At 41.5% G+C, this 23,451-nt stretch overlaps 3 protein-coding genes across 6 annotated transcripts; 2 read left to right on the forward strand and 1 right to left on the reverse strand.

Moving 5' to 3' along the window:
- Positions 1–1,118: 1,118 nt before the first annotated feature.
- Positions 1,119–7,043, reverse strand: LOC101066451 (kynurenine--oxoglutarate transaminase 3). Of its 2 annotated transcripts, none has more exons than XM_003973820.3 (14): positions 6,952–7,043; positions 6,140–6,209; positions 5,487–5,548; positions 5,040–5,184; positions 3,374–3,523; positions 3,212–3,298; positions 3,011–3,133; positions 2,789–2,909; positions 2,396–2,472; positions 2,228–2,317; positions 1,970–2,156; positions 1,801–1,880; positions 1,440–1,526; positions 1,119–1,336 (listed from the first exon to the last, which is right to left on the reverse strand). In XM_003973820.3, the coding sequence occupies exons 2-14, from the start codon at positions 6,206–6,208 to the stop codon at positions 1,280–1,282; spliced, it is 1,335 nt and encodes a 444-aa protein (XP_003973869.2). In that variant the 5' UTR covers position 6,209; positions 6,952–7,043; the 3' UTR covers positions 1,119–1,279. The 2 variants fall into 2 exon arrangements, with proteins under 2 accessions (XP_003973869.2, XP_011612757.1); XM_011614455.2 differs by having other exon boundaries at positions 5,040–5,170; positions 6,952–6,969.
- lrrc8c (leucine rich repeat containing 8 VRAC subunit C) lies at positions 6,900–15,897 on the forward strand. Of its 2 annotated transcripts, none has more exons than XM_003973821.3 (4): positions 6,900–7,027; positions 8,825–8,984; positions 11,566–11,708; positions 12,821–15,897. In XM_003973821.3, exons 3-4 carry the CDS (start codon positions 11,571–11,573, stop codon positions 15,068–15,070), a joined length of 2,388 nt encoding a protein of 795 aa, XP_003973870.1. In that variant the 5' UTR covers positions 6,900–7,027; positions 8,825–8,984; positions 11,566–11,570; the 3' UTR covers positions 15,071–15,897. The 2 variants fall into 2 exon arrangements, with proteins under 2 accessions (XP_003973870.1, XP_029684033.1); XM_029828173.1 differs by having other exon boundaries at positions 6,914–7,027; positions 8,846–8,984.
- Positions 15,898–16,222: 325 nt separating this feature from the next.
- Positions 16,223–21,806, forward strand: lrrc8db (leucine rich repeat containing 8 VRAC subunit Db). 2 transcript variants are annotated; one of them, XM_029828171.1, is made up of 3 exons: positions 16,223–16,428; positions 17,247–17,315; positions 18,409–21,806. In XM_029828171.1, exon 3 carries the CDS (start codon positions 18,411–18,413, stop codon positions 20,967–20,969), a length of 2,559 nt encoding a protein of 852 aa, XP_029684031.1. In that variant the 5' UTR covers positions 16,223–16,428; positions 17,247–17,315; positions 18,409–18,410; the 3' UTR covers positions 20,970–21,806. The 2 variants fall into 2 exon arrangements, with proteins under 2 accessions (XP_029684031.1, XP_011612758.2); XM_011614456.2 differs by lacking the exon at positions 17,247–17,315.
- The last annotated feature ends 1,645 nt before the right edge of the window (positions 21,807–23,451 follow it).

The raw sequence follows: 23,451 nt of genomic DNA on the forward strand, positions 1-23,451 counted from the left end.
CTTCACCTTTCAGACAAGCATGTGCTACTGGCACCATCCACCAGGGGGGCTGTGGAGGGCTTTTTGCTGACTCCAACAAGCAAGTGAGGATCCACTTTCCCATTCATCCATCCATCAATTGCAGACAGCAGCAAGGTGGAGAAGTTGGGTATCATATCTTTAGGAAACGGGCAGCCAGAGGCGTCTCCATTCATGGCATGCTTTACCATTTTAGGCATCCCCTTAGATAAGACTCATCTGCACCAGTAAAAAGAGCAGTTAAAAAAAGCACTAAATATGTTGATGGCAGCGATCAAATATGAATAATTTGAAAATATTTTCACATTTAAACTGCGAGTTTTTTGAGGTGATGCAGCTCAATTTTTACGTTCTAAAAAAAAAACGCTACAAAAAAATGAATTGTGTTCAATATTCTTTATGTAAATTCGATTATTTCTGCTCTGATTACTGCGGCCTGGTACATGTGAAAGATTAGCAGCAACATTTGTTTTCATGCATTAGCATTCTTTGCTCTATCAGATATTCCTGTGAAGCACCATAAAAATCAGCCCTAATCATCCCCATCAAATATTTATTGTTACCGTATAGAAGTAATGGATATTTGCTCCTGATTCTAGCCAAAAGAAGTCCCATTACGCAGAGATTTGAGACCTTTCTGTTGGAGCGGGACCAAAACTAGTGATTCGAATGAGATTTAATGAGCACGTTTTTGTGCGCAGGGTCTTTAATGCTAGAATGTTAGTTTTTACTTATTTACAATAGGCTAAAAAGCAAAAAAACACAAATTGTTAGCACCCAAAAAGCCCACAACCTTGCATGTTATCAATGTGCATGAAAAATTCAAAAATATACTAAAAATAAAAAGCCAGAAAGGCACGCATGGACCCATTAATGCACTATTTAACGAGCCCCCGAAGCAACAATAAGAAATACAGGTTTAATAATTAACAGATCTAGAGCTGCTTTTGCAATGAGGTTTTTTTAATTAGTGATGTTTCACTAAAATAAAATAACAATGGGAAAAAATATGTTTTTAAGAAACACAAATTTAAAAAAAACAAGGAAACTTGGAAGGACGAAATGACGGCTGCTCAAAATGAAAACACAGAACGACTTCAGAAGAGGCACCAATGATTTATTCTCTCCATGAGTTGCAACATTTCACAGCAGTACCGAGCGTCCCACAAAGATGCACGAAAACACTTCCTGGTTAAAACAGGGCGCTCGCCGTAGATCTTCTCATAATGAGACGACGCTCCACTGAGAAGGCTGCAGAATCTTAAATCTTCCTCCAGTTTTTCAAGATGTTCTCCGCTGCGTCCAGAGTGCTGTCTTGCTGTTGAGACCCAAAGAAGTGGAGATTCTCACACTCTTTTTACACCACACAAAAGCACCCGACCGCGCCGGGAACATTTTCATCTTAACACTTTCATCTTTACCTTAATGAAGCAAAGCCGAATGTACTTCTCAAACTGCTTCCTGGAGTCTTCACCAACGAATGCCGTGACGGGGATGGCTGCCAGTTTCTACCACACGGAAAAGAGCGCGTAAACACGTAAAACAATAGAGTGGCCGCGGTACGTGTGTGTTTTATCCTGAACGCAGCTTAAATGTGCAGGTTATACTGGATGTGGGCTGGTTGGTCACACTAAACAGGTGCACATTTGCCAGAATTCTCCCACCCAATTAAAACCGTCACTATTATAAATGCAACTCTTCCAAATACATCGATTCATCAGAATAAATAACAATATATGTTGTCTGAAATCCGTTTTAGAGCCAAACCGCCATGTGAATGACCTTTTCTTTAATCATCCACTTCACAAACTTGTAGTCATATGCCTCATCATCCTCATCGCCCCCGTGGGACAGGTCCACATCTGTAAGAAACACACAAAATGTTGGAATATTACTGGGAACACCGTGGAAAACTGGGACATTGCAAATCCCGAGTCATATTAAGACTCACTGAGAGATGAAACATCCACTAGCATGAAGTAGCCTCCCTCTGGGATGACGGGAGTCATTCCCACGTCCTTCAGGATGGCGGCCAAACGGTCCCTCTTGCCTTCCAGCTCCTCCGGCAGGGAGGAGAAATAGCACTCGGGCTGACCCATCAGATCCAAGTTCTGGAACAAACCTTGGGCCACGGCTTCCTAAACGCTCACAGGTTTTAGACTCAAAGCAGATCGTCGTGGTGAACGAGCCCACGGCGGCGCACACTTGCCTGGATGGGCGTGGGACAGGTGTACAGGGTGTTCTGCATGACGGTCTGAAGGTGCTTGATCAGGTGTTCGGGTCCAATAGACCAGCCAAGCTAGGTGAGCCAACGCACAGCAGACATAACCAGGAGGGAACTGTTGGATATCAGCCGCTACGTCCACGCGCTTCTCACCTTCCAACCGGTGACGCTGAAGGTTTTCCCGGCGCTGCCGATAGTGACCGTTCTGTCCCACATTCCCGGGAGAGTGGCTGAAGGAACGAGAGATCACAATCTGCCTCGACGGGAATCGAGATGTCACCTGAACAAACTCCGAGGAGGGTCGATCCGTTTCCTAGCTTACAGCTGCCAAGTCACACACTGCTTCGTTTACAAGGTAGTTGAAGTAGCCAGAGGGAGCGTGCTAAAGCCCCGCCATGATTACGGTAGTTTAATTTTAGCAACTGGACTGTTGGAGTTTCCTGGAGACTCGCCTCTCATCTAGGAGGCTTCATCAGTTCTAAAGGGCTGTCTGGAACTCCAGAATTACAGAAGCTTTAAACAACATTAGCATTAACTTTAGCATACCGATTTTGACGTGTTGGTGTCCCCTGTAGATGAGCCACTCATAAACCTCGTCACTGAAGCAGAGCGTGTCGTGTTCGATGCAGAGATCCGCGACCATCTGCAGCTCGTCTCGGGTGAAAATCTGCAGGAGGAGGACGGGAATGACTGCAACACCACGTCAGCGGTCCCCCCCCCCCATACGTACACCAGAGGCTGGAGAGACGTCTGCGGCTGTACACTCACCTTTCCGATAGGGTTGTTGGGGGTGTTGATGATTATGGCCTTTGTCTTGGAGTTGAATTTACTGGCGAGCTCATCTGGGTCAAGAACCCAGTCGGCGCTGGTGTTGGAACTTTTTCCAGACTTCTAAAAGTTTTATGAGGGTTCTTAATATCCTCAGGACTTACACTAGCATTTGTGAACCACTCATTGTCTTTAACTTACTCGGCGTAGTGGTATTAACACTGGCTTGGCCCCCGCCATCCGTACCATAGGCACATAGCAATCAAAGAAAGGCTCTATGATGATGACCTAGAGGAGGACATTTAATGATGCGGACACTGGTTAAAGCATCTTTTTACTGTCTAAACAGCAGCATTAACCCACCTCGTCCCCTTCCTCCACCAGAGCTTGTATGGTGCTGAAGAGGGAACCGTAACCTCCCACCGTGACCAGGATTTCTTTCAGTGGATCGATCTCCCGTCCATAAATCTTCCCATACACCTGAGAAAGGGCCTTCACCAGATTGGGGTGACCCTTGCAAACCAGGAGAGTTAACTAGTTAGAACACGATGGTGTATTTTTTGGTTTTAGGACATAGCGTGGTTAATCAACAGATTCGGGACGTCATTATTTTTAATCATAAACGGAACTCCTGGTCGCTCTTCTACAGGCCCGTGAGCATCAGCTAAGCTGATATAACTACTAGTTGGTAAGAAATCCTTATTTTTTGGTTGAGGCCAGCCTGGATTTTCTCCATTTGGACTAGAAACTTTATAAAACCTTAAATGAGTCAGTAAAAAGCACCCTTCAAGTAAGGCTGCAGTGGTTGTGCCACCTGGCTAAAGACAGCAACATGTACTATTGCAGCATACATTAGTTCTCCTTTAATGAGGGATATTTTTTAAAGCTCCCTTTAGCCATCAAGCAAACTGCATTTTTTTGTACTTCCTGGGTTCACTCTCTACCCTACCCATCTATTTGGAGTCTTAGGATTTGGACTTGTTAGGTCGTAAGTGTGTCTACAGCAGGGGTCACCGGCACAGTGCCCGTGGGCACCAAGTCGCCCGCAATGACCACATGAGTCGCCCGCAAGCCTGTTCTAAAAATAGCAAAACTCGCAAGTGAGGTGCGTCGAAGACATTTTTTTCTACCGCAATTTTTTTTTTAAATCACACCTGCATTTACATAGATTTTAAAATGACAATGTCTTAAAAATAAATAAAAATATGAATAAAGTGAAGGTGAACTCTGGCCTAGTTCAAAGATCAGGTTGTGCGCATGAAAGAACCTTTGCGCTTGTGGAGAATTAACTAGCGGGCAGTGAACTGCAATTTTCGACCCCAAAAACACGGCAAAAAGAAGACATCATTTTCAAAGTGAATGGGAGGAAGAGTCATTTTTTACTACTGTGAAAGGAAGGTGTGTGTGTTGCATTTGTGGGGCGACTGTGATGACGGCGAAGCAGCACAATGTGGAGCGACGCTTCACTACGCGTCATGAAAGCTACAATGCTAATGCTAATGCTAACTACCCGCCGGGAAGCTTTCTACAGTCAGAGGAGGCCCAGGAGCTAAAATGTGTGTTTATAAAATGGAACAGATTTGGAGCAGAATTGCAGTAGATTTGTTCAGTTAAGATTTATTCAATATGAAAGTTAATTTTTTTTAAATGTTTAGTTTCTTATGGTTGAAAGGGTCAGGTGAAAACTCGACATTTTTTTTCTGATCAAATGTAGAAGTGATCAACTGAACAATTGCCGAGATTAATAATAATAAAGTGTTGAATATTGATCTTTTCTGTTACCCACTCTAAGTTATTGATACACACCCATGACGTAGCTCTTGGTTTCAAAAAGGTTGGTGACCCCTGGTCTACATGTTTAAGGAATCAGGTGACCACAGAGGTCTGACGCTTACAGATGGATTTACAGTTGGTAAAATGTCAATTTTCTATCATTCCACTTGTCTACGAAGGCTGCTAGATTTTTAAGTAACCCACTGATCTAAAGGACGACCACAGGAAGGGAAATAAGATATTTTAGGAGTCTTACAAATCCTCGGGTGTACTGGTTGAGCTTGTCCACCGATGCAGCCTTCGCTAGCGCCTCCTTGACATACGAAGGTGGAGGGATGTCAGGGTAGCCTTGGCCGAGGTTAACGACCGATGGGTCTGCTGCCAGCGCTGTAAAAGAGACCCTAAATTGAAAGAGCGTCAAAACAAAGTGGAAAAAACTGTTTTAGCAACACTGGCGATATTTCTTTGTTTGGCAAATATGTTGTGAAAGTAGGTTTGATCCACTCACAGCAAATGTTAACAGTCCGTTTAAGAACAAAAATATCAGGTTTTCAAAACATACAAACGTCTTAAATGTTATAATGTTAATGGGAACAGAAGAACAGTCAGCTCACTGCATCGGGTTCAGAGGAAAAGTCCAGCAGCGTGTGTGCTGGCGCTCCTCTGGCCACCCTGATTATTAGCTTATTATTAGCTTACTTACCAAACATTCTTGTCCAGGCCCTCGATTCTTCTTGTGTTTCTGTGTTGAGACGTCATTGTACGCTGGAAACAAAAACCCAGGATGGGTCACTCCACTAGAACTGGCAGCTGAAACAGCTTCACCTCTGGACGTGGCCAATAATAGTTTTGGAACTGTTCACTCTACACTGTAGAGAACATTTTAAGTAAGCCATAAAACTTTTACGACAATAGCTTTAAATCAACATAAGCATTGGCCGATTTAGGATTTTCAATTTCTCTATATCAACTATTAGTAATGCCTATACTTTTATTCTCACTGTTTTAAATAGAATGAAGTATTGATATATTACAGATGCTTATTTTTTAGTTTTCTAATATAATGCCATCCAGTTTTATCAGTACACTCACCTTACAATAACCTATTTATAATGAGTTAAATTAAAAATATATATTTAGTGAAACGAGACTGAGTAAAACAGAACCACAACCACATAATAACCTATAAAGACATACATTTACATCACACAGCAACGTGCTCAAACATTTTTGTGGACTTTTAAACCCCACAAAACAAATACAGGATTATGCAATAACCACTGGATTCAAGTTAAGATTAGCGCACAACAGCATATTATAGAGCAGCCACATTTAGGAATAATTAAGTGGACTCACCTTTCTGCAGTTTATACTCACTGAATGCCGAATTACTTTGAGGCCGTTCACTACTCGCACAATGCTCATACTGCAGAGAGAGACACGTGTTCCTCATGATCGGTGTTTACCTCTGTCTTGTTATTTTCACATTTGGCATTGGTCCGAATAATCGGAACTGACTAAAATAAGTCAGTTATGATATGCAATATAAATGATATCAAGTACAAAACTAGTAACCTTAATCATTTTAAATTATGACTACTTTACTTGCCTTGCCAAACAATGATTTTTAATTGTTTATAAAGTGGATTGATTGGTAATAACCTCTTTCTTTGACCAAGAGTGTGAATTGTATGAGCATGCAAATCAAAACAACGGTTTGGGGCTGTTTAATTGTCCCCGATGATAAATAATTAAAAGTGTTAATTATACTGTATATTGCAGGATATTCTCCTTTAAGCGCTATGCACAATGTCAACGGTAGATGGCGCCATTGTAATACACCACAGACCGTTTATTCCCTATAATTGACCTTGCTCGCTAATATGATGAATTTTGTCGCAGAAAGTTTCTATGTTAATGCCTGTAAGCGACTATCATTTCATCATCTTTATTGTACGCTATGTAACGTCCACATTGTTAGTGTAGATAGTTGGGCGATTATTATAAATGACATGTGCATTACGTGGTTCCGTTTTAGCTAGCTTGGCCTGGAGTGATAACACTGGATAGAGCTGCAGCATGATATATTCACATGAGCTATTGGTTCTTTTTTTTTCTACATAAGGACACGTAACGCTGGACGTAAAGATGCCAAAAAGTCAACTTACGTTCAGAGAAAATAAACAACCACGACCAAAATCTTACAGGCATTTCGGGTGAGCCATAACAAGGGGCGGTGCTACGGTGAGTGATTTCATTGTTGTCGGAATTTTTCAACTCTATACTTTTTTCTTACGCTATATGTTGTTTGTGCATCATTTTCATTCTCAATCACAACATTTTTTTTAGACAAAGTACAATCACATAACCTGAAAATAGAATTGGTTTCAATATTCACCTGTTGAGTTTGTTTTGTTTTTATTTTTAAATCGGTGATCTGACAAACATCAGGGGTAAAACAACGTGAACGTAAACGTAGCTCAGCAGCTCATAGCGCCTGGCTTTAAAATGTAATTTACAGAAACAAGACCAAGTCAGCAGTTGATATGGTTTGATCACTAAATGCACAAGAGAAATCATATCTGTAAGAAATTCTGAGGATAATTAACCAAAAATGTTTTGAATGATAGGATTTTACTTGGGGCCTCTGCTCAAGTAACCACTGTCAGATTTGGCTCCCTTCTGGAATATTCATAATTTAAACACTCTATACTATACTACAGATGACTAGAGACTGAAGAAGGGATCAAAATCACAGTGGGAATGAACGACCATATAGAAACCACAAGAGTAACATAGACTCATTTTCAGGATTCTAAATGGAAAGTGGATATCAAAGTTGGCTGCTGTGTCCTCATTTTTAACCAGGACCTATTTAATTAAGGGGGAGGAAGAAATCAGATTTGGAAGTTTTTTTTCTGGGTATCAAGAGAATATTAGGAGTGTGGATTTCATGTACAGATACTGTGGGATTAACAAAAATCAGTATCTCCCCACCACCAAAAAAAAAAAAAAAAAAAAAAAAATCCAATGTGTGGATTAATAAAATAAATACCAAACTCATAAATATTTAGTGCATTATAGGAGTAAAATGGAAGTGTTTTTCTGATCGTACCCCCCTCCCCAACACACACACACATAGAATAACACACACTTACACAAAAAATCAAATACCCTGTAATGCTGCTACACTCCATAATTACATGATTGTGTGTTAATCTTCCAGTTTTTCTGAATGCTATTATCCTTCTGGTAATAGTCCATTTGATATCACTGTAGTTTTTCTTTCCTTACAGAAACACAGGATGATTTTTTTGTCCCTCACTAACCCTTCCTTCCTTTCTGATTCAGCCTCCTGCCTTATAAAGTACCTTCACCTCGCTCCCTCAGAAGAATGTCTTCTAATAAAATGTTACTGTCATTGTCGACTGAGTTCCTGTGGAGAGCTGTGTGACCATTATTTTTAAATAGCAGAGGTGTTTAGTTTAGTTCTGTCTCTTATGATAAGCCTACAAGATGCCATCCATAGTGGGAAGTGTCCAGGTACTATAGTCAAATGTCACTTGGGAAGAATTTTTAAATGTTAAATTAGTGGTTGTTTATTGTGTCAGCTGGTGACACCTTCTAAACAGCGAGCATGTGCTCATGATAGGATAAGAAGCCTCTTTTTTTGTGTGTAAAGGAGATTCTTGTGGCAAGGTTGAACCACCGTGGTGGCCAATCAAACCAAACCCCAAAACATTTTCACTTCTCTGGCCAGCCTCCACAGAGTTTGACAGTTCCCAGTTGAAATGCTGGAAAGATCATGGAAGATTCAAACTTCAACAAACAAAGATCAAAACCTCAACAATTAAAACTATTAAAATAAAAAATATGGGCGGGGCTGGGGGAGGAGCCACTGACCATGGGCAAATCCGCTGTCATTTACACTACTTGACAAAACACAGTAGGTTGTTTATTGAGTGAAAACAAGGGAGTGAATATTATTTTCTGGCGCTGTCTAAAGTCATATCACACTCCAATCCGAGCTTTGTTCTGAAGTCCCCGCCCCGTTGATGACAGACGGACGGCAGGACGCTGCAGAGAGCGGACAGGAGGACAGCTTCGGACTGGGCACGGAGACAGGCGGACTGGGCACACCATGATCTGAGGGAATGAGAGATCTCCTCCTTTCGATCCGGCATTTGCTCTAACTCATCAGGTAATCCACAAGCACGCTTATCGGGACTGAACACAGTCTCACCAACTAGTTTAGAGTTATCTGAAAGGTTGGAGGAGAAGGGTGATGTCAGTAAAAGCCTTTAACTTCATCAGAGCATGCCCTCGGTCGTAAGTTAACTTCTAACCGAATGATTCACTGTTGATGCGTGTTGATGGTTTACAAATAGTGGCAGTGGAATCGGACTTTTTATCAGCCTCCGTTTTAAAACCAAGACAAGCTGCCTTCCTTAGAGCTTTTGTGTGTGTGTGTGTGTGTGTGTGTGTGTGTGTGTGCTTGGGTGTGTTCTGGGATTGTCTGGGATTCAGACAAATTTCCTGTCAGGAAGGGACAGGGATATGGCCTGGTCAGCTTAAATCAAAGGCTGACTCATCCAGTGGAAAGACAGGATTTTTCCTAATAAAATAAGAGCCTTGGAATCTTAAAGCAACCCACCACATCCGCTTCCCCAGGTTGTGTATTTGAAACTCCGCACTTGTATTTACATATTTTTAAAACATCAGTTTGTGCAACTTGATGGGAACTGTTTAAGATCCTGTCGGTAATGTTTGCTGGACTTTGCCGCTCATCAATGGACACGTACACTATTTCCATCCCACTCACGCCTATATGGACCCATATAGGCACAGGGACACAATAGGAAAGTCTGTATAGAAAGGCTAAAAGACAGAACCAAAGCCTGAAGGCTTTCAGGACACCGTACATGTGCTTTAGGTTCTGTTTTGTGTTCTTATGCTGTGCTGAAATGTGGAGAAAATTATTTTAAATGTAAGAACACTTACACACAAACCAAAGATAAATGTTCTAATCATCATCATCATTTTGTTGTATATGAATGTCAGTTAGATAAGTGATTTAATAATAATGACACAGTAATAGCACAAACTATGAATAAGTGAGGAATTAAACACTTAAGTTAGTTTGAATGACTGATGCAAATTTAACATTGATCACTGCTCATTCTTTTCAGTGAATTATTTTCTTTAATGTGGATCAAATAACTTTGCTAATCAGCCTTCTCCAAACAAGAAGAAACCACCACTGGCATGGGTAGCTATAGAAAAGTGAGAAACATGCCACAATCCCTTGGCAGACTGAAGTTATGCTCCATAAAGTTCTGCCTGTACACATTTCTACTCTCAATTCCTCCTGTTGTTATAACACTAAGAACCAATACAAGGTGTTATGTCTAGAAAAACTAAAGTGAGACCGTCCAAAGGCTTTCGGTGTTATATTTATCAACACAACACTGCTAAAGTCATGAATATTGAAATAAAGTGTATGTATATATTATCACTATGTTTTATAGATCTGATGATGATAACTGTACATTATGTTCTGACTTATCTGTCAGTATTCATTATACATTCCTGGATTTTTTTATACGCACATTTTTGCCTTTGGATACATTTTTTCCAGTTTTATCATTCTAAATACTGTATATCTAAGAGCAAGCTGTAAAAACTCACGGATTTTTTCCCTCAGCCTTTATATTTTCCTTTCTACTGCAGATATTCTAATGTCAGACAGTTATTGGAAATAGGACACTTGGAACTTTAGAAAGCAGCTGACAAGGTGACCCCAGGGAGAGCAGTGTTGGAGCAACCTCACATTTCAGTGGGAAACTTTACTAAATGCTAATTTATTCCCTACTGTTCTTTACAGGCAACAAGGACAGCACAGATAGCGATGAGCTTCATAGTAAAATTCATAGTAATTAGAGGAAAAAAGTGACAGACAAAATGTTTTTCATTTCATTGACAAACCACATTGGGAAATGTAAAAAGAAACAACAAAAATTTGGGGTTTTTTTGAAAATCTGAGGTTTGTGTCTCATGTCTGCATCTTCATAGCTTCAAGATGCTGTTGTCTACTGCGTGTACCTTCACTATAGTGAAGAATGGCTTCAGACCTCGGTGCTGGACCTCTGTCACTCAGTGATGAGGCTCTGGCAGCTGCCTGGAAGGTGTCAGGACTGTTTTCAGCACACTCGAACATTTGTCCAGGGTGATCTGCTCACGTGCAGACAGCTTTCAATTGAATGGGCTCTTGTGATCAAATCTCAAATGCCTCTTTGGTGTGTTTTGGGTGTTTTGTGATCGTTTTGAACAAATGATCATCACGCACTTCGAGTGTGTCAGAGGAATTGAAGTTAAAAGTATATAGAGGTGTTTATTTTAACAGACTTCTATATATAATGTGTCTTAAACTCATTTATAAGGAGAGAGACGTTTCAGATTAAAGCTGATTTGTTGAAATAATGTTAAAGTCATCTTGTTCTACTTTGAAAACGTACTGTTTTTTTTTATTTATTGCTGGTAGTAGTGGGAAACATTCCTGATCCACAGAAATGTGTTTTACTCAGGAACAGGAACAAATGTAACATTTTATCCAAAACCTGTCGCACTTTTTTGAGCTGCTGAATTTTCAAGAGACGTGGTGGTAGTCATAAATAAGACCTACATCTATGCCAATTGCTTTGTCTCTGCTGGTTTTCTTCACCGCTCTGAGTATTATATGTTCTGAAAGTGACGTGACATCATTTTCCGTTGTTTTGCAACAGGCAGCATGATTCCTGTGATGGAATTTCGACAATTCTCTGAACAACAGCCAGCGTTCAGAGTTCTGAAGCCATGGTGGGATGTGTTTACTGACTATCTGTCTGTGATCATGCTTATGATTGGTGTCTTTGGATGCACCCTTCAGGTTAGTAACAATGTCTCAGCATCACATGTCTATATAAGGGAACAGACTGTGACCTCTTTTATAAGGTCGTGCAGCAATTCCTGTCTCTTGTTTTTCCAAATGTGACCGTCTTTGAAAATGCAGATGGAGAAGAACTCTGAAGTCTTCTCTTTAAAAGCTAATGTAGTTTCCAAAAGCAAGGCAGTTCTCTAATGCAGCACTATGGCCCTTCCTTCTTTTTTGGCACCAACTCAAAGCCTCATTTACCCCATTTTACGACGTGAACTGTGTGCAGCAAAGGAAGCATTCAGCCCGTCAGCTAACCAGTGGAAATATTTCCCCACCTAAACTCTCTTCATAAACATGAGACAATGACCCCCTTTGGTTCAACTTAGAGTTGAGCTTCTCTCTGCATGTGAAATAAGATATTTTAGGCCCCTTCTTTTCCCTGTAGTGTAAATCCTGAAAATAGCGCCAAATTATTTACAGAACCTAATAGCAAGATGTGAATAAAGTTGTGAACTTTTTGCCACACTGCCATCAAGTGTGTAGGCTAATGTTAAACTGAGGTCATTAATTATACCTTCTCATCAGTAATGCAGCATGCACTTACTGTGGGGTCATATTGGAGCATGCAGGCGTGCAAACGGATGCTACCACTTGTGTTTTGATGCTCAGCAATTGGTTTGTGCTGGGAGAGAGAAGGGGGTCGTCTAGAGTGGTGGGTATAACCCTGCTGGATCAAAGGTCCCATGGGACTGGGTTCTTGACTCCTGCTCTGCACAATAACTAAAAATCAGGCTGTCTAGGGAGTCTTCAAATTTGTAAATCAAATCAATTTAGCAGTAACATCTTGTTTGTTCTTGGTATTTTTAAAAGGTCTGGCAACTCTAAGCAAGAGTCATTTGATGTAGTTTAAATATTTACCCTTCTGGACACTCTACAGAGATTACAAGGTGAACGTTTTAAGCCTGCATTAAATGATGAACTGTTGTTGATGGCAAGATATTTAAGTAGTTGCAGGGTTTACAAATACTTTGTTATTATTATTGTTGTTATTATTAATCATCCTTGTCTGGAATGGTAGGAATGGCTGTTTGATCTAATTATATTGTTTTGCTTTGTTTTTGTAGGTAATGCAAGATAAAATCATCTGCCTTCCTCAGAGAGTAGCGCCGGCAGCAAACAAAAGCGACCTGGAAGTGGCATTGTTTCCAGAGCCTCAGTCCAATGTTCCAGTGGGCACAAAAGAATTGACTGGCTTGAAAACGGATCTGGATCTCCAGCAGTACAGCTTCATCAATCAGATGTGTTATGAGAAGGCTATCCATCCATATGCAAAGTACTTCCCGTACTTGGTTCTGATACATACGCTCATCTTCATGGTGTGCAGCAACTTTTGGTTCAAATTCCCTGGCTCCAGCTCGAAAATAGAGCATTTTATCTCAATGCTCGGTAAGTGTTTCGACTCTCCGTGGACCACTCGAGCCTTGTCGGAGGTGTCCGGAGAAAATCCCGAAGAAAAAGTCCCAAAGAAGAGCACCACCGCTAGGTCCAATGTCGTCATGTCTCCCGAGGAAGAAACTTTGGAGAACACACAGTCGCTACGATCAATCCCAGAAAAAATCCTTGTCGTTGACAAACCGTCTGCAAGCGTGCTGGACAAAAAAGAAGGCGAGCAAGCTAAAGCCCTATTCGAAAAGGTAAAGAAGTTCCGTCTGCATGTTGAGGAAGGAGACATTCTTTACCTCATGTATGTTCGGCAGACGGTGTTTAAGGTGTTTAAATTCCTTCTCATTATTGGCTATAACAGCTCGTTTGTCAATAAAGTTCAGAACAGTGTGCAATGCAAAGTTGATATCCAGGACATGACAGGCTATAACGACTTTGAATGTAATCACACGATGGCTCATCTGTTTTCTAAACTGTCGTACTGCTACTTGTGTTTGGTGGCGGTCTATGGATTAACCAGTCTTTACACCTCTTACTGGCTGTTTTACCGCTCCCTCAAGGAATATTCTTTTGAGTACGTGCGCCAGGAAACAGGCATCAACGATATCCCCGATGTCAAGAATGACTTTGCCTTCATGCTGCACATGATTGATCAGTACGACCCGTTGTATTCTAAACGATTTGCGGTTTTTCTCTCAGAAGTAAGCGAGAACAAACTGAAGCAACTCAATCTCAATCACGAGTGGACTGCAGAGAAGCTCCGACAAAAGCTCCAGACTAACACCAACAACAGACTTGAACTTCAGCTGTTCATGCTTCCCGGGTTGCCAGACACTGTGTTTGAGCTGACGGAACTGCAGTCTCTCAAACTAGAGATCATCAACAATGTTACCATCCCTGCCTCGATCTCTCAGCTTGAGAATCTTCAGGAGTTGTCGCTTTGCCAGTGCTCTTTGAAGCTACACACCACAGCCGTCTCCTTCCTTAAAGAGAACCTCAAAGTGCTGAGGGTGAAGTTTGATGATAACAGGGAACTTCCAAACTGGTTGTATGGGTTGCGGAACTTGGAGGAGCTCTATCTTACGGGATCCCTCAGCCCAGATGCCTCCAAAAATATTGTTTTTGAGTCACTGCGGGAGATGAAGTGTTTGAAAACCCTCTGCCTTAAAAGTAATTTGACCAAGATCCCCCAGTCTATTGTGGATGTATCCAGCCATCTGCAGCGACTGTACCTGCGTAATGATGGCACCAAGCTAGTCATGCTCAACAACCTGAAGAAGATGTCCAATCTGATTGAGCTAGAGTTGCTGCGGTGCGATCTGGAGCGCATCCCACACGCAATCTTCAGCCTCTCCAATCTGCAAGAGCTTGACCTGAAAGAGAATAACCTTCGCTCGATAGAGGAGATCATCAGCTTCCAGCATCTTCGAAAACTTACCTGTCTCAAATTGTGGTACAACAGCATCATGTATATCCCCGAGCACATCAAGAAGCTGGGTAGCCTAGAGCGCCTTTACTTCAGCCACAATAAGATTGAAATATTGCCTTCGCATTTGTTCCTGTGCAACAAACTGCGCTACCTAGACCTCTCCAACAATGACATCCGATTCATCCCTCCAGAAATTGGAGTCCTTCAGAGTCTGCAGTACTTCTCCGTCACATGTAATAAAATTGAAAATCTACCCGACGAGCTCTTCTTTTGCAAGAAGCTCAAGACGCTAAAACTTGGTAAAAACTCACTGTCCATACTGTCACCAAAGATTTCCTATCTTGCACAGTTGTCATGTTTGGAACTAAGAGGAAACCACTTTGAGGTCCTCCCCCAGGAGCTCGGTTGTTGTCGTGCTTTGAAGCGCAGTGGCCTTATAGTGGAAGAAACACTGTTTGAAACGCTGCCGTCAGACATCAGAAACCAAATGAAGGTTGAGTAAAAGGCCTTGTTGTTGGCAGAATGTTGCCTTTTTGTTCTGCAAAACCAATTAAGAAAGAAATGTTTCATTTGAATGAACTTATAACTACATGCTATTCCAATACTGTACACTTTAAATGTAGCACTGAGCATTAGTCCTTTGATGAAGGCCAAAAGTGCATATTGAAGTATTATCACCAAATGTGTGACATATCAGGGATGCGCCATCAGTTTTGTTGTATTAACAGTTTGTAACAGATATTATACAATGACAAATTCACTTTCTAGGTGATAAAAATACTATCTGTCTCCTATGTGAAAATGCATACTTATAAGCAAAAAACTGAAGGCTACTGAATATGAAAAACCTCATGTTTAGGCCAGTAGTATTATATATGCGATACTACAGGTTATACATGTTTATTTGTTGTCTTTTATACATGTTTGTATTATCTTCCTGATACAGTTACATGAATGTAATTGCACAAAACAAGTGATGAACTTTCTCGATATCAATATTTGTAGGTATAAATATATATTTTCAAGTGTATAAAACGTGTTTGGCTTTATAAATGTATACCAAAAGACATTTTTTGAAAATCACATTAAGGAGACCAAATAAAGAGTGATGTGGTATTAAGGCAGAGCTTATGTTTTTATCAAAATACTCTGAGCCTAACTTTATTTGAAATGTCAGATAACAAAGAATAAAGGGATATGCAATAAAGAATAATCCTATTAATAAATATACTGTATAGTATTCTTTGGATCACGGATCCATCTGCTATTTGTAAAGAGATTGATGGGCTCTGCAAAAAAAAAAAGACATCCTCAGTGTATAAAGCATTGAGTATAATGATCATTTTATGTAGCTCGTTTCTCAAGTTCAAATGGTTCTTGTTGTAAAGGCAACTTTAAGATTTACACAAAGAAAATATACAAAAAAAACTACAGCACTATTACAACATTCAATCAGTCTGCATGGTCTTGGTCATTAGTCTGCATGCTATCTCTAATTATTGTTCCTTAAAGTAGTAGTAATAGCATCCCATATTAGTGTTAAATAATAACATTTGAAGAAGTTTTCCCCTGCATGGAAGAAGCGTGTTGTGAGCTGATGTTGGTGCTGACCGGCTCTCCGGAGCCGACTCTCCCTCCAGCAGCTGGTGCTGCTGCGCTCCTCTCGGAGGCAGAGGACCCGACCATCTGGAGCGGCGTGGGGGTAGTCAGCTAAGTAGCTTACCAACCCGACCGGCAGGCCCCACCATCGGACACATACGAAGAACGCGTCTTTATACTTTCCTAACGAAACATGGCCTATAACCGGAGGAGTTCTCCAGGACAGCCGGCATCGACATAGCAGGATTCTACCCCGCGTAGGTGAGTGTGTCTCGGCGTCAGCGAGTGGAGCTCATCCGCTGGAGCTGCCGGTGTTACCACCGTGCTAGCCTTTATTTTCAAATATGTCAGCGGATTTGCTGATGTAGTGCCGTAACGGTGGGCTTAGAGCGAATGTTCGAATGGAGCCGCTACTCTTGACAGTGAAGGAGACTCCGTTTATTGCTGAACCGCCAGGGTTGAACCCTTCTTTCGTGTCCACGGATGCGTCTCGCCGCTGCCGCCAGCCGGTCTGAACCTGCTCTGGCTGCAGCCTGACTCGACACAACAGTGACCTTCATGTCTCTCATTCACTCTGGAGCTGCAGCCTCCAACACAAACATGATTCTAACTCTGTCCGCTGTCATTAAAAATGGCAGAAACACGCACAATTAACGGGCTATCCTATTATCCGCCTTTTATAATTGATGTTTGCGCTGACGCAGCTCCTCAGGAACTACAATGATGGAGGCGGCTGTTTGAACTGAGAGCGGCGGTTCTGGAGGACCTTATGTCTGCAAAAGTTGAATAAATGTTTGCCTTCTCTGTCACACATAAAGTGCTCCATGTCCCGGTTTGCAGGTTCAAATAAACTCCATAGAAATTGAACTATATATCTATATTGCATGTGGATTTTAGGCGACTCGAGTATCACTTGGGAAGGTAGGTAGAGCTTCAATGATTGCATGCAACACCAAACAAAGACCACTGTGAACGCGTTTAATCAAATCCCATGTTCCAATGATATCCTCTTAGTTAAAATGTAAGGGGAATATAATGAATTGGAGCTATGATCGTAATATTTGGTCATGTTTTGGAAGGTATTTTTCCATGAAGAATACCAGATGGCCTGTCTAGGACTTTATACAACTTTCTTCCACACATTAAAGGTGACATAGTGTGATATCCATTTCTTGTTTTATATTGGCCATGCACATTTCCTTCCTTCAAGTGACAGTGATATTTGTGCTGATCAGCAGTGCAGTGACGCGTCCATATCTGCCAGTGTTTACGTTCGGTTATTCATCCCCCTCTTGTGGCCGTATTTATAACTACACGCTAATTCGCCTAAACCAGGGCTGTCCAAACTTTTTGCAAAGAGGGCCAGATTTGATAACGTGAAGATGCCCGGGGGCCAGTAGATCCTTCTGATGTTTTTTAACCAGAAAAGGTACATGCAAATGTACACTATTATTAAACAATTTTCATTGTCACAATTCTCTTTATTTTTCAAATGGCAGTGTAACCAAATATAAGCCACTCAGGCAGAGGTGAACAACTCTAAAAACACAATTCTGCCTTTAATTCATATCTGGAGAGTCAGATAACATTGAACACTGAACTGTATGGAATACCTTAAATTTCCATGAGTTTGATCAATGTAATGCAAAGTTGTCTGTTATCATTCAAGTTCAAAACAAGTAAATTTTGCTCTTGTCTTTTACAAGATCTACAAGAAAGGAGGAATTACATTTTAGTGATTTATTTATTCTGTTAGTGCCAGCGGGCCATAAATAATACATTGTAAGACTGAAGTTGCGGGCCGTATGAAATCTTACCGCGGGCCATGATTGGCCCCTGGGCCGGACTTTGGAGATGCCTGACCTAAACCTAAGGATCTTTCTAGATCCTTAATACTCAATTGAATACGATATTATAAAAAGTACGTAAAGAGTTAATGTCTGAAAGCTATTATTCTCTTGAAAACCAAGAAATGCTAACAAGCTGTATTTTGTAATTGGAGGAATTTGTTCTAAAATGTTGTGACAATTCCAATGTTTAAATATAATACACAAGAAATCTAACGCATCCATACATGCACGTTTCAACTGTAATCGTTGACGATTTTAAATTTAGCATGACTTTTTATTCATTACTTTGTATATCATGATGGCTTATTAAAAAGACCCCAAGGTTCATCAGAATGCAGCAATTATCACTATTCCGATAATAATTTTTGCTCTTTTTTTTTTTGAATTTCAGGAATGTTCACCCTCACAGAAGTAGCATCTCTGAATGACATCCAGCCAACGTACCGAATATTAAAACCATGGTGGGATGTCTTCATGGATTATCTTGGCATCGTCATGTTGATGTTGGCTATATTCTCAGGAACCATGCAGTTAACCAAAGACCAAGTGGTTTGTCTTCCAGTTCTGGAACAAGCTCCTGAACCAGTCGGGGGTTTCTTAGAACCCCGACCACCAGCAACAGCTGATAGCTTATGGGACAAAGAAAGTATAATCGGAGAGCAAGCAGCTCCTTTAATGGCTAAAAGGCCTCCTGATAGCATCACCCCTGCAGTTCACCTCAGCTCACAGTCAGGGACCGTGGGCCCCCCTCAGCCCACTGGTGTGAGGACCAAGTTAGACTTTCAGCAGTATGTTTTTGTCAACCAGATGTGCTACCATGTTGCTCTTCCTTGGTATTCAAAATATTTCCCTTACCTCGCTCTAATCCACACCATTGTTTTGATGGTCAGTAGCAACTTCTGGTTCAAGTACCCAAAGACAAGTTCCAAAATCGAACATTTCGTTTCCATTCTGGGAAAATGTTTCGAGTCACCGTGGACCACCAAAGCTCTGTCTGAAACCGCATGTGAGGACTCCGAAGAGAACAAGCAGAGGCTGGCTGGTGCCTCCACCCTCCTGAAGCATCTGTCCACGAGCAGCGAGGAGGGGAGTCCGAACCAGTCCGCCCCAGTCTTGAATAAATCGGGAGTCACATTTTCTGTGGAAAAGCTTGTGAGTGAAGTTCCCCCCATGACCATACTGGACAAAAAGGACGGCGAGCAAGCGAAAGCCTTGTTCGAAAAAGTCCGGAAATTCCGCGCCCACGTGGAAGACAGCGACCTGATTTACAGACTCTACGCTATTCAGACAGTCATCAAAACAGTCAAGTTCATTTTGATCCTGTGTTACATCATGACCTTTGTGGCATCCATAGACTTTGACCACGTGTGTGAGCCCGAGATAAAGCATTTGACTGGATATACTAAATTCCAATGCACGCACAACATGGCTTTCATGCTAAAGAAGCTCCTCGTCAGCTACATTGCTATCATGTGTGTTTATGGCACCATCTGCATCTACACCCTCTTCTGGCTTTTCCGGAGACCGCTGAAGGAGTACTCCTTCGAAAAAGTCAGAGAGGAGAGCAGCTTTAGCGACATTCCCGATGTCAAGAATGACTTTGCGTTCCTCCTCCACATGGTTGATCAGTACGATCAGCTGTATTCCAAGCGTTTCGGAGTTTTCCTCTCTGAGGTGAGTGAGAACAAACTGCGGGAGATCAGTCTGAACCACGAGTGGACCTTCGAGAAGCTGCGGCAGCACGTGACCCGCAGTCCGCAGGATAAGTCAGAACTCCACCTTTTTATGCTCTCTGGTGTTCCAGACGCCGTGTTTGACCTTACGGACTTGGAAATCCTTAAACTCGAGCTAATCCCAGAGGCCAGAATAACGGCCAAGATCTCCCAAATGACCAACCTCCAGGAGCTGCATTTCTATCACTGTCCCGCCAAAGTCGAGCAAACCGCGTTCATTTTTCTTCGCGATCACCTCCGGTGCCTTCTCGTCAAATTCACCGACGTTGCGGAGATTCCCAGCTGGGTTTATATGCTGAGAAATTTAAGGGAACTCTACTTAGTCGGTAATCTAAACTCGGAAAATAACAAAATGATCGGGCTGGAGTCCATGCGGGACCTCAGGCACTTGAAGGTTTTGCAGTTAAAGAGCAACCTCACAAAGATCCCCACCAACATCACGGATCTCTCCCCGCACCTGATTAAGCTGGTCGTTCACAACGACGGCACGAAGCTTCTGGTCCTGAACAGTCTGAAGAAAATGATGAATCTGGCTGTACTGGAGCTTCTCAACTGTGAGCTGGAGAGAATCCCGCACGCCATCTTCAGTCTGACCAACCTCCAAGAACTAGATCTTAAATCCAACAATATTTGTACCATTGAGGAGATCATCAGCTTCCAGCATTTGAAGCGACTGACTTGCCTCAAGCTGTGGCACAATAAGATCGTCACCATCCCAGTGTCCATAAGCCACGTCAAAAATCTGGAGTGTCTGTACCTCTCCCACAACAAACTGGAGGCTCTGCCCTCTTCGTTATTCACCCTCCTCAAACTGCGGTACCTCGATGTGAGCCACAATTCCGTCGTGGTGATCCCACTAGAAGTAGGCTTTCTGCAGAACCTCCAACATTTCGCAATCAACGGCAACAAAGTGGAGGTGGTTCCGAAGCAACTGTTCAAGTGCGGCAAACTGAAGAGCTTGTGTCTCAGCCACAACTGCATCGCATCCATTCCCGAAAAGATCGGCCAGCTTTCCCAGCTGACCCACCTGGAACTGAAGGGGAACTGCCTGGATCGCCTCCCCCCTCAGCTCAGCCTCTGCCGACTCCTGCGCAGAAGCTGCCTGATAGTGGAGGACCATCTCTTCGACTCGCTGCCCCTGGAGGTGAAAGACAGTATCAATCAGGAAAACACCCTTTCTTTTCCCAATGGGTGCAAGTGTCTGAGTGATGGACGATAATCCGGCAGCGAATGCCGGGCACTTCCCCCGTGGAGTGATTTTATTATCAAACCATGATATTAGCAGCAATAGTTCAGGGTTCACTATTGATGAAATGATACTTCTACAGTATTGATGTATAAAGTGAATAGGACACAGCACATGCACTGGTTAGCACCACTGGGGAATAGAACTGTGAACTGAACAAAACCTATAACACATCTTTACTTTTGTTCTGTCTGTCTCAGTATTTGTGTCACGTTCATTAGATTTGCTACGTAATGCATTGACTTGTGCATTTAAAATCATTTTAGTCGGTATTCCGACAGGAATCTCTGATCTAGACATCTACCAAAAGCCAATTATGTTTGAATGGTTCTATTAAAACCTCAGGGTTTTGACGAGAGCGGACCACGAAAGCTCCACGGAAAACAGTGTAACACCAACTCGAATGCAAATTTCACTGCGAGAGTAAAGGCCGATTATATTTGCTGCACAATTAAACATAGGGGGAATGCAGGATCAGCCTTGTTTACTCTAAACCATTCCAGTTTGAGGATACACAGGATACAGCCTGTTATCCATACACTGTTCCTAATGTTTTCCACTTCAAAAATCACAATGCCTATTTGTCTGTTATTTATATATTGTTGTTTTCCACGAGTACAAAAATTAAGCGTTAAAGAATGCATATTTTTGTTTGCTGCGTATTCGTTTACTGTTTAATTATTCTATTATCATGCTGTCGATGGTACATTTATGATGTGTTTTAGTTCCTTGTATGTATTTATTATGTCTTGTATTATGTGTTCTCTTTGCACAGCACTTTGTCAATCTAGTTATATGAATAAAGATATGAATTAGTAAAAAAAAGGATTTTTATAATTAATAGTAGTAATAAAAGTTGACATCTTGGTCATCACACACACACACACACACATACTGTACATACATACATACATACATATCCGTTATCCAAATTATATGATCATTAATCATATGATGCCAGTTTTTCATAACATTTAGTAGAACATTAAGCTCATCATGGGTGTTTCGTGTTTATGTAAATTAAACCAGAATAGAATATTACTTTCCAAACTTTGTATTTAGCTCCTTTATGCAGAGCTATTCTGTTTGTTCTGAATGTCAACATCAATGAGATTTAAAGATTCTTTAGATATTATTAGTTAAGATCATAAAAAAGAAAGAGGTCAAGGTGCATTTACGGTGTTTTAGCATACATTGTTTGGCCTGTAGTGTACACTGGACCCTCCTCATTATAAAAAAGCTACAACAACACCAACAAAATGGTGAATATACATGTACTTACATGTGCACGAGGCTTTCCGAGGACACAGTTGTTAATCTGATGCGATTTCCTGTTTACCTGATAAGTGAAATTCGCAGTAAACATCCTCCGTTCTGAAGAGCAGCTGTAAACATTTATCTATTCCCGGGAGTTCCTTCATTTTTTAGGGACAGATGTGTTTTTCAAATGTATTTCTTGTTTCAGTCCTAAAGTAACTATTATTGGATATAAAGAAAAATAGATAGTGATTTTCTACAGCAAGATTATATATATACATATCAAAAGAATTAAGTGGACACTGAAAAACTAGTTTGTAATGATAATTGGCATCTTTGGAACAATGAATAAAAAGATATCCTTGGTCATGGCCAAAATATACTAGTGCCATGCTTTGAGGGTTTTAGATAATCACATCTTTTTTTAAAGGTATTACATGACTATAATGGAAGAGTGAATGCAGGAAAGCATTTAAATATCAGAAACGAATAGAAATGTAAAGCAGCAGAAATTGGAATAAGTCAAATCAGGTATAACAGCTTTAGCACTCCTAGTGACCTTAACTGTTGGACATTGAGCAGACCAAACGATAAACAGTCCTACGGTTTAAAGATTATTACGCTTGCATTCTGGACTATGGGAGGAAAAGACATGGAGAGTGTAGAGAAAGGATGTTTGAATCTAAGGCAGTCTGACACTGGGATTGTTACAGGAATGCTCTCAGGTGGATAAAATAATCACATTGCCTACAGGAAGTAATTCCTTGGAATCAAGCAACGTCCTGCGCACTCGTCACAAACCCTTTACCCTTGCGGGATGACACTGCCAGCTCCATTTCTATGGAAGGGTCATTGGAAAATCAATGACTGCCAAGAAGAACTACAACCTGGAGACAGGACAAACATCATGTCAATTTAAAGTTTGATTGGCTCCGAAATCTGTGTCTGTGCTTCAGACAGCAGAAGATGAGAGAAGTAATTGCTTTAATGGCCTGCAGACAGCCTGACAATGCTGGACTTGTTAAAGTGCCACAGCAGCATGGGACTGTCAAGGTTGCGACCGCTAGGTGGCGCCAAAGTACCCGATAAAAAGACCGGTGTCAGTAGAGATGTAGGGACGCGTGTGTGTGCGTGTGTATGTGTTTGTGTATGTGTGTGTGTGTTCACGCACACGTATGTAAAAATAACAGACAGATAT

This window comes from Takifugu rubripes, chromosome 20 (genome assembly GCF_901000725.2).
Source record: "Takifugu rubripes chromosome 20, fTakRub1.2, whole genome shotgun sequence".
Classification (NCBI taxonomy): Eukaryota; Metazoa; Chordata; class Actinopteri; order Tetraodontiformes; family Tetraodontidae; genus Takifugu; species Takifugu rubripes.